Here is a 12339-nt window from a genome sequence, read left to right as displayed (position 1 = left end):
CGAAAAAGGCCATACTTACAAATGGACACAGCTAGGTCAGAAACGCTGATGAAAGAGTGAGCAGGTGCTTTGAATAATAATAGCCACTCCCACTAGTCTTGAGGGGAGTGGTATGTGGTGCATGGGATGTGTAGTAAGAAATAATAAATGAATAGTGTGTGTGCAAGTGTAATACTATAAGTGAAATATAGGGGGCAGTAATAAATGAAGTGCCTCAATAGAAATAAATGGATAATGGGGTGCAAGTGAGTGAAACATGGAGGGATAGTGTGTACGTCATGAGGCACAACGTGTATAGCCAGGTAGAAGCCTATTTGTGACGCCTTGATAATTCATAGAGCGGGCTACCCTGCTTGCTATGCCAAACAACAACACACCATGCTCTCCCAGCATCAAAGACCCGGCTGTGTCCAAGAGAAGCGGATATACATAATAATGAAAAATACCTGGGGTATTGGTAATCATTTTGGCCAAAAGGACGCAAGCTCGCAATCCACGACAAGGATCCCCAGACTTGCGAGTCCCTAACTCCTAAACTGGAACAGAACGTTCCTGATGCACAAACAGAACCGATAAAAACACTTCACTCATTACTGCCCCCTATATTTCACTGCGTCCTTTTGGCCAAAATGATTACCAATACCCCATTTTGTTGCCCAGTTTGTCCTGATTGCGGCAATACCCCATTTGTGGTGAACTGCCGTTTGGGCCCATGGGAGGGCTCAGAAGGGAAGGAGCGCTATGTGTTCTTTGGAGTCCAGATTTTGCTGGATTGGTTTTCGGGTGCCATGTTGCATTTGCAGAAAACCAGAGGTATCAAAGCAATGGAAACCCCCAAGAAGCGACGCCATTTTAAAATCGACAACCCCTTAAAGGGGTTGTCCCAAGTTGACTCAAATTTTTTTTTTTAAACATTCTAAGCAGGAAATGAATTTGAAAACATTTGCTGTTAAAAAAAATTTAAAAATTCATTTCCTAAGTGCCTTTTTTTTACACTTGATAACTCAGCAAGTGCTGGTTATCTTTTCTAAAAAGGGGCGTGAGCGGCTCGATGTCAATCAAGCCGCTCCGCTCTGCAGTGTGCGCGCTCCCGATGTTGCTAGATACTGTAGTTCTAGCAACATCGGGAGAATGTTCGTCTCAAGCGGGCATGGTAAGCCCGATTGAGACGAACTTACCGTGTAGTGTAGTGTAGTGTATTGTAGATACACTACACGACATTCACCCCATTTCGGCAAACAACTTCTCTCTCCCCCCCGCCCCTGTCACTACATGTAATGTTTGTACCCGCCCCATCGGTGCTGCATCAGCACCCGGCGAACAAGTAAAAATATATAAAACAAATAAACTCACCTAAGACGTTGTAACGGCGCTCTGAACGGTCCCGTCACTTGCCATCTTCCTTCTTCTTGGCGCCGCTCGCATTCATAGTAACAATGCGTTGTGGCGCTGATGACGTAATTATATCAGGCCCATGTGATTACGTCATCTGCGCCCACCGCTATGTTATTGTGAATGGGAGAAGAAAAGTGACGGGACCGTTCAGCTCTTCGTGGGAACGTCTTAGGCGAGTTTATTTTTGTATGTATGTTGTCATGTATGTGTATATGTGCATGTATGTATGTTGTCATGTATGTATGTGTATGTTTGCATGTATGTATGTTTGCTTGTATGTATGTTGTCATGTTTGTATGTGTATATGTGCATGTATGTGTATATGTGCATGTATGTATGTTTGCTTGTATGCATGTATGTATGTTTGCTTGTATGTATGTTTGCTTGTATGTATGTATGTATGTTGTCATGTTTGTATGTATGTTTGCATGTATGTATGTATGTTTGCATGTATGTATGTATGTTTGCATGTATGTATGTATGTATGTATGTTTTCTTGATGTATGTGTATATGTGCATGTATGTTTGCATGTATGCTTGTATGTATGTTTGCTTGTATGTATGTTTGCATGTATGTTGTCATGTTTGTATGTGTATGTGCATGTATGTGTATATGTGCATGTATGTATGTTTTCATGTATGTATGCATGTATGTTTGCATGTATGTATGTTTGCATGTATGTATGTATGTATGTCTGTCGTCATGTTTGTGTGTGTGTATATGTGCATGTATGTTTGCTTGTATGTATGTATGTTTTCTTGTATGTATGTTGTCATGTTTGTATGTGTATATGTGCATGCATGTTTGCATGTATGTATGTATGTTTGTTTGTATAAATGTCTGTATGGCCATGTATGATACTGTCTGCTGGCGCCCTGTATCTAAGCCAACTTTGCCGCAGGCTTCTATACATGGTATAACAGTCAGTATCACACATGAAAGTGAAACTAAGCCTACAACATGTTTTATTTCATTTTTTTTTTTATATTTTTGTTTTTTTTACAGGTTTACCGTTTGGACTACGTCGGTTTCGAGGACTACTTAGCTGACGCTTTTTTTTCATCAATAAAATGGTTAATGAGGGTTGTGTTGGGGTTGCTTTATTTCAATAAAATATTTTATCTATATCTTTGTGTTTGATTTTCAAGTTTTATTACTATCACTTTAGTAATGGCCGCTGTCTGAGTGACAAGGTCCATTACTAAGGGGAGGCTTAGTGTTAGCCGGTACAGAGGCTAACACTAAACACCATTATTACCCCGGTACCCACCACCACCACCACCAGGGGTGTCGGGAAGAGCTGGGTACGATCCAGTACCCGACCATCTGTTGTGGTCGGGCTCTGGGGCGGCCGCAGGCTGGTATCATGAGGCTGGGAAGGGCCAAAAACAGTGGACCTTCCCACCCTTGTAATGCTAGGCTGCTGCTGCTGTGTTGTATCTGGCTAGTTATAAAAATGGGGGGGACCCCACGTCATTTTTTTTTTATTATTTATTATTTTTATTAAAAAGACATGGGGTTCCACCTAATTTATCATAACCAGCCACAAACAACACAGTGTTATTAGCCTGGGAATGTACTAAACCAGTGGCCCCTCCCACCCGTGTAATGCCAGACTGCTGCGGCCTTGTATATGGCTGGTTATTAAAAATGTGGGGGACCCAACGTCTAGTGTTAAATTTAAAAAAAAAACCGACGTGGGGGTCCCCCACATTTTTATAACCAGCCCGATACAACGCAGCAGCAGCCTAGCATTACAAGGGTGGGAAGGTCCACTGTTTTTGGCCCTTCCCAGCCTCATAATACCAGCCTACGGCCGCCCCAGTACCCGACCATCACAACAGATGGTCGGGTACTGGATCGTACAAAGCTCTTCCCGGCACCCCTGGTGGTGGTGGGTACCGGGGTAATAATGGGTGGTTAGTGCTAGCCTCTGCACCGGCTAACACTAAGTACCGCCTTTATAATGGACGCTGTCAATCAGCCAACTACCATTATGTAGGCACTAATAAAGTTTGAAAAAAAAACAAAGACAATTTTTTTTTATTGAAATAAGAAATCCCCAACAAAACCCTCGTTAACCATTTTATTAAAATTTTCAAAAAACGTAGATCTACGTAGTAGTCCAACGAATCGAAGACATAGTCCAATCGGTACATCAAAATCTGCAACATAAAAAAAAAAGTTATCAATGTGAACAATACCGATACTTATACTCACCTACACACACACACAACCACACACAAACATAAACACATACCCATATATTACACAAACACACACCCATATATACACAAACACACACATACACAAACACACACACACATACACAAACACACACACACACACATATATACACAAAACACACATATACACACACACACATATACACAAACACATATATACACAAACACATATATACACAAACACACATATACACAAACACACATATACACAAACACCCATATATATACACACAAACATATACACATGCACAAACTCCAAAAAACACACATATACACAAACACGTACACACACAAATATACATATACAAAAATACACAAACATATACACACATATATATATATATATATATATATATATCACACACACACACAAACACACGTACACAAACACACCCAAATATACACAAACACACACATATACACAAAAACACACACGTATACAAAAACACACAAACATACACACAAACCTATACACATATGCACAAACACACCCATATATACACAAACACACACAAACATATACACATATACACACAAACATATGTACACAAACACACCCATATATACACAAACCCACACATATACAAAAACACACAAACATACACACAAACATATACACACACAAACACATACACAAACACACCCATATATATATATATATATATACACAAACACGCCCATATATATACAAACACACCCATATATATATACACACAAACACACCCATATATATACACAAACACGCCCATATATATACACAAACACGCCCATATATATATATATATATATATAAACACGCCCATATATATATAAACACACCCATATATACACAAACACACCCATATATACACAAACACACCCATATATACACAAACACACCCATATATACACAAACACACCCATATATACACAAACACACCCACATATACACAAACACACCCACATATACACAAACACACCCACATATACACAAACACATATACACAAACACATATACACAAACACACACGTATACAAAAACACACACAAACATACACACAAACCTATACACATATGCACAAATACACCCATATATACACAAACACACATACACACAAACATATACACACAAACATATACACAAACACACCCATATACACACACACACAAACACATACACAAAAATATACACAAACACACCCATATATACACTCACACATAAACACACACACACACACTCACACAAACACACCCATATATACACAGACACACACACACACACAAACATATACACACTTACCTTTAGCGGAGCGCAGACTTCTCCTTGCGACAAGTGCCTTCCACTGCATCTTCTGCGCATGCGCCGAGATGCGCGTTCACGAGCAAATGACATTCTCTCCTCAGGGCGCAGAGGATGTCATTACGCATGCGCGGCCAACGCTAAAGGCAAATAGCGGTGGCCGGGAACCTAGGCAACGAGCAGGATACAAAGAGGGACCGACCGCAACTTCAATCAACGATATCATGAAAACGACATCGCTGGACGACGGACAGGTAATTAGAATTCTTCTTATTTTTACATGGGGGAGCTTTATAGCTCCATTTATCAACTTGGGACAACCCCTTTAAGACATTCATCTAGAGGTGTAGTGAGCATTTTGACCCCACAGGTATTGTGTAAAAGGTAATGCGCAGCAGATGGTGCAGTGTGAGATTTGCAATTTGCTATACATATGCCATTTCAGTGTCCAACATATTGTGCCCAGCATGCGCCACTGGAGACATACACCCCATAAACTGTAATGTGGGTTCTCCTGGGTACGGCAATACCCTACATATGGCTGTTATCAGCTGCCTGGGCACACAGCAGGGCTCAGAAGGGAAAGATGAGGGGGATAAGCTGTGCGGAGTGCATCAGGGTAAAAATCTAAGGGATGTATGATAAATTTTAAAACACTTTCATACAGAGCCCTGTTTTTTCGGGACACGTGTCACATTGATATATTGTGTCCTCCCTTATCCCCCTCTTATAGCAGACTTTGCACCTCTTTTGACTTTTTCCCTTCTTGCCAGTTTGGGGAACTTCTCCTGGAAAGTGTTGCCCTGGTGCGATGCGTGTGGCCTCGCTTTCAGAAGTACTGGGTGCCCCCCCTTCTTGGTCCCTAAAGATTAGGTTCTCGATAACGACCTCTTGAAATTCCAGGAAAGCTCCCCTCTGGCCTGCACATCGACGTAGCACGTACACATTGTACAAAGCCATCGTTATGATGTGCACGGCCAGCTTCTTATACCAAACCGCATGGCACTGTAGGGCTTCAGGACTTGATCTGACAAGTCCATCCCTCCCATGTACCTATTGTAGTCCAGGATGCAGTCTGGTTTGGAGGTCTCTGTACTGGTACCTCGTACAGGTACATGGGTACTGGTGTCATCTCCCTTGTCTTTGTACTTGACACACAATATGTTGCTGCTAGAATGTGCCCTGCTCTCACCCCTTCTGAGTGTTTGCCCAAGAAGAGTCTTAGGGAGGCCTCTCAGATTTCTTCTAGCAGTGCCCCATGCCGCAGGACTTCTGGAGGTTAGGCCCTTGAAGAGTGGGACACTGGTATAAAAATTATCCAGGTAGAGGTGGTAACCCTGGTCCAGCAGTGGGCATTCTGGGGGCTGAGCACTGGTGTCCTTCCCTTCATATATCCTAAATTTGTAGGTATACCCTGATGCACTCTCGCACAGCTTATACATCTTCACGCCATACCTTGCCCTCTTACCCGGCAGGTACTGGCGGAATTGAAGCCTCCCTTTAAAATGTACCAAGGATTCATCAATAGAAATACACTTCTTGGGGGTGAATGATTGGGAAAACCAGGCACTGAAATGGTCTAATAGGGGTCTCTGTTTATACAAACGGTCAAAACTGGGGTCATCTCGGGGTGGGCACGGCTCATTATCAGTATAATGCAAGAAGTGAAGTATTGCCACAGTTTGGTTTTTTTAGGTTCCAGTTCAGTTCTGAAGTTGCTTTGAGGGGCCCATATATTAGAAACCCCTATCAAACACCCCATTTTAGAAACTAGCCCCCTAAAGTATTCACAACAGCATTTCTAACGTTTATTAACCCTTTAGGTGTTTCACAGAAATTTAGAGCAAAGTAGAGGTGAAATTGACATATTTCTCTTTTTTTGTCAGAAAATCCTTTTTATACCATTTTTTTCTATAACACAAAAGGATTTATCAGAGAAACGCAACTCAATACGTATTGCCCAGATTCTGCAGTTTAGAGAAATATCCCACATGTGGCCCTAGTGCGGTAATGGACTGAAGCACCGGCCTCCGAAGCAAAGGAGCACCTAGTGGATTTTGAGGCCTCCTTTTTATTAGGCACCATGTCCGGTTTGAAGAGGTCTTGTGGTGCCAAAAAAGTGGAAACCCCCAAAAAGTGACCCTATTTTGGAAACTAGACCCCTTGAGGAATCCATTGTAGTTTTCTTGGGGTACATGCAACGTTTTGATCAGGTTTTATTCTATTTTTAAGTGGCGTGGGGACTAAAAAACAGCAATTCTACTATTGTTTTCTATTCTATTTTTTTTTACAACGTTCACCGTGCGCTATAAATGACATATTCACTTTATTCTGCGGGGCGATACGATTACGGCGATACCAGATGTTTATAGTTTTTTTTATGTCTTATGGCGTTTGCACAATAAAATACGTTTTGTAAACAATCATTCACTTTTTGTGTTACCTTATTCTAAGAGCCAGAACTTTTTTATTTTTCCATCAATAAAGCCGTGCGAGGACTTATTTTTTGCGTAACGAACTGTAGTTTCGATCAGCACCATTTTTAGGTACATGCGACTTTTTGATCTAATTTTATTCCATTTTTTGGGAGGTGAAGTGACCAAACAATTGTGATTCTGGTATGGTTTATTATTAATTTATTTTATGGCGTTCATCGCGCGGGATAAATAACGAAACAATTTTGTAGTTCAGGCCGTTATGGACGCGGCGATACCAATTCTGTATAGTTTATTTATTTTTATTACTAATAAAGGACTGATAAGTGAAAAAGGTGGATTTTTAATTTTATTACTTTTAAAACGTATATTTTCTTATTTTTACTTTTCTACTTTGTCGCACTAGGGAACTTGGGGCAGGAGGCCCTGATCGCAATTCTAATACACTGCACTACATGCGTAGTGCAGTGTATTAGAGCTGTCAGCTACTCACTGACAGCAAGCATAATGGGCTTCCGTAGATGGCATAGCTGGACGCCATTATTAGGCGTCCGGTTGCCATAGCAACCATCGCTGCCCGCTATCATGTAGCGGGCCGTCGATAGTGGTTTAATCCCTAAAATGCCGTGATCGCTATTGAACACGGCTTTTAAAGGGTTAATCAGCGGGGACACAGCGATCGGTCCCCGCTGTAGGAGCTGTGACAGCTGCTGTACGAGACAGCAGCTGTCACAGCTCCTGTATGTGTCAGGAAGACGGCCGAAACGGCCGATACTCCCGAGACGTACTATTAGGTCATGGAGCGCGAACGATACAGTTACCATGACCTAATAGTACGCCCAGGAGCGGGAAGGGGTTAACAGCCTGCCTGTAGACACCTGTGGATCACATTGTGGAGGCTGTAGTGCTTGTACACTACAAACTAGATAGATAGATAGATATAGATTAAAAATACCTAGTATGTGTGCTAGGCTATGTTAACACTTCTGTTGCTCTTTGACAGATATAGATATATATATATATATATATATATATATATATAGATCTATATATACATACACACACACACGAGCATGCATACACTAAATAAAACAAACAGATCCATTGAAGAAGAATGAGATCTGTCAGCATCCATCACAAAATGGATCACGTCAGTCATTGCGGCTCCTGTAAACACTGAAGCAACGAGGCCAGTGTGAACAGAGCCTAGAACCGACTAAAGGGGGTTTTACACTGGCAGATTATCATGTATATGAGCGTTCATAGAAAGCTCGTTGACAATAATTACCCTGTCTAAACAGGGGAACGATCAGCAGATGAACGAGCAAACGCTCGATCATCTGCTGGTCATATCGATTTAAATAAGTAAAAGACTATAGTTGTCGGCAGCACATCTCCCTGTGTAAACAGTGAGATGCGCTGCAGACAAAATAACGGACAGTGGGGCAAGCAATCGTAGTAACAACCGCTCGTCCCCATCCATAGCTCCATGTGACAGAAGCAAACAAGCGGCTATCAACGATGTCTCATTGATCGGCGCTCGCTGCACCGGTCGCTTATCGTCCGGTGTAAAAGGGCCTTTAGGCTTCGTTGACATCTGCGTCAGGTCTCCGTTTAACCAGCCTATTTTAGACCTTAATGACCAAGCCATTTTTTACGTTTTTCCATCGTCGCATTCCAAGAGCTATAAGAGGGAATAGAAAAAAACCTGAAATTTCACCACTCTTTTTCGCGTCTTAAATCAACGCCATTTACCGTGTGATATAAATAACACAATAACTTTATTCAGCGGGTTGTTACGATTGCAACGATACCAAATTTGTATAGTTTTTGTATGTTTTACTACTTTTACACAGTAAAAACGCTTTTTTTTCAAAATTATTTGTTTTTGTGCCTCCATATTTGAAGAGCCGTAACGTTTTTATTTTTTCGCCGATGCCGTTGTATGAGGGCTTTTTTTTGCGGGAAGACTTGTAGTTTTCATTGGTATCATTTTGGAGTAGATGCGACTTTTTGATCACTTTTTTATCACATTTTTTTTAAGTCAGGATTCGCAGAAAACAGCAATTTTTCCATAGTTTTTTATTCAATTTTTTACGGCGTTCACCGTGCGGGTTAAATAATGTAATAGATTTATAGTCGGGGTCGTTACAGATGCGGCGATACCAAATATGTGTAACATTTTTACTTTATTTTGTTTTTTTAATAGTAAAGCATTTTGTAAGGGGAAAAAGTGGGTTTTTCATTTTTTTTTTTTATTAACTTTATTAAACTTTTTTTTTTACTAGTCCCACTAGGGGACTTTAATATGCGATTCCCCGATCGCTATTATAATACACTGCAATTTGTATTGCAGTGTATTACTGCCTGTCCGTTTAAAACGGACAGGCATCTGCTAGGTCATGCCAGAGGTATGATCTAGCAGGCATTCGCTCCAGGCAGACCTGGGGGCCTTTATTAGGCACCCGGCTGCCATGGGTGACACAGTCACTCGGCGATCGTATCGCCGGGTGTCAGTGGGATGAGAGGGAGCTCCCTCCAAAACCACTCAGATGCGGTGCACGCTATTCAGCACCACATCTGAGGGGTTAAACGGGTGAGATCAATACTTATAATCGATCTCACACGGCAGAGCAGGGACGCCCCCAGCCCCAGATTTGACAGCTCCCTGCTCGGTTTACTTTATTCTGATGCAGTGCTGTAAAAAGGCTTATGCATCAGAATAAAGCCCGTTAGTGGCCGCCGTTGAAAGGCGTATTGGCGGTCACTAACGGGTTAAGTATTCCATCAGAACGGAACCCAGACTGAAACCATAGGTTTGTTTGCATCACCATTGACCCTTTGTCGCCGTTGTGTAAGGGTTCCGTCGTTTTGATGGAATGAATAGCGCAGTCAACAACAGTATTGATTCTATCAAAACAATGGAACCCTTCCATAACTGAGACAAACGGAAACCATTTGCACCAGATCCGTCACCATTGTTTCAGTCAGGGTTCCGTTTTGACGATAAGCTCCAACTGAAAGGAGTCCTGACGCAGACGTGAACGAAGCCTTATTATAACTAAGTAATATTGGATGACTTTTCAGAGTGTTTGATAATAATGACAGAGAGGGGGAGCTTAGTAAATTCTTATAATAGGGCACATTCTGAAAAGCCTGACCGTATGGGGTGCACATCCCCAGGAAACCCTTAAAACGATAAGTTTACAATGGACTTTTTTTTTTTTTTTCTACTCTGATTTCCCCTACAGTACAGTACAAGGAGAGGCTGTAGACGGTGCTCCTAAACACGTAGGGCGCATTGCTTAGTGTATATAAACGTTACTAGGAGCTTCCATCACACGTAAACCTGCTAAACCAGAGTGAATGGGTATGTGTGTGCGTAAACGTAAAGCTAACGAAAGTCCTAACCTTACACTGTCATGAGTGAGAAAACCTGCATTTACCTGGACAGCACTTCCAAATCATCCAGCACTGAGAGTAACTTCTCCTTAGTGCACTTTTCCGTGGCCGCCATCGCAGCTCTGTACTCCCAGCATACACAGCGAGGAGCAGCTCACCGTTCGGGAAAAGAGATGACAACAGCTAGGAGAAACGTTCACGTTTTACAGCAGCGCCACCTACTGCTAGATTTGCTGTAATTACGCTCTGCGGAGATCGTGGAGGACTATTTTATGTTGCGCTCGGTGACTTCACATTTGCCATCGATAGGCTTCTTGAACGCACTTTTTGTGGCGTTTTTTTTTAGCTTTTAAATAAACGCCATGAATTTCAAGCATTTTTTTTTTACAAGCTTTTTTTCAGCGGCGTTTTTTGTAGTCACACACTTTTCACTTGCGATTTTTATAAACTTCTCTCGGAAATTAAAAACACCTAAAAAAAACAACAGTAAACCATTCCAATTTTTCCCTATTGACTTCCAGCTATGATTTGGCTGCAGCATTTTTAGCCAACAAGAATGTGGGGAAAAAAACGGCACAAAAAAATATTTTCTGAACCACATCCGAGGTGTTTTAGTCAGATTTTTTTTTTCAGAATCTCCCTTATGTCCCTTCTCAAAAGTTGGCACGTATATTTATATATGATCGCTATAGTACAATGAAATGGGCTGATGAAATGTCAAGCCAATATACAGTAGTTAGCCCATTTCATTATACTATAGCCATCATATATAAACATACTTGCCAACTTTTGAGAAGGGACATAAGGGAGATTCTGAAAAGTTGCATGTAAAGTGACGTACCGAGTTAAACTTTTGCCCGTATGCGCTGCCTATTTATATAGGACATCCAATTTACAGCATAAAATCCCAAACTAAATATAGACCCAAGATCAGACCCTTAAACATATACAGCCCTAAGACCAGACCCTTAAATAAATACAGACCCCCAGATATCCTAAAAAAAATAAAGACCCCCAGACCAGAACCCCTGTAAATAAAAGACAATAGACCAGATCTCCTAAAATTACACACCACAGGTATGTTCACGCCTCTCTTATTTGAAATTAGCCTGACATTGTAGAAGTATTTGTCAGAACACAAACTATCTACTGTCCCAAATGAGGAAGGTTAATTCCCTCTGTCAGGATCACTATGAGGGTATGTTCACACGCAAAACGAAAAACGGCTGTAAAATACGGAGCTTTATTCAAAGGGAAAACAGCCTTTGATTTTCAGCCATTTTTTAACCCCTTCCCGCTTTGGCCACTTTTGACCTTCCTGACAGAGCCTCATTTTTCAAATTAGACATGTTTCACTTTATGTGGTAATAACCTCGGAATGCTTTTACCCAGGGGCGTAAATAGGAAAGACTGGGCCCATAGCAAACTCTTGACCGGGCCCCACCGGGTGCCACAAGCAGCCCCCTTTATAAATAGTGCCCACTGTAGAATGTGCCATACAGCCCCCCTGTAGACAGTGCTATATAGCCCCGCCTATAGACAGTGTAACACCCCATTTGTAGATAGCGCCCTCACCTCCCC

The 12339-nt window shown here is 41.6% G+C and overlaps 1 protein-coding gene across 1 annotated transcript in view; it reads right to left on the bottom strand.

Annotated features, from left to right (window-relative positions):
* The window catches only part of MED4 (mediator complex subunit 4), a 34130-nt gene extending 23223 nt beyond the window's left edge, over positions 1–10907 (bottom strand). Inside the window, exon 1 of the mRNA XM_075850222.1 lies at positions 10803–10907. Coding sequence (XP_075706337.1) covers positions 10803–10873 — 71 coding nt within the window. The 5' untranslated portion in view covers positions 10874–10907. The remainder of the gene's footprint in view (positions 1–10802) is intronic.
* Between the last annotated feature and the right edge of the window lie 1432 nt (positions 10908–12339).

This window comes from Rhinoderma darwinii, chromosome 2 (assembly GCF_050947455.1).
Source record: "Rhinoderma darwinii isolate aRhiDar2 chromosome 2, aRhiDar2.hap1, whole genome shotgun sequence".
Lineage (NCBI taxonomy): Eukaryota > Metazoa > Chordata > Amphibia > Anura > Rhinodermatidae > Rhinoderma > Rhinoderma darwinii.
This window is presented reverse-complemented; position numbering and strand designations above follow the sequence as displayed.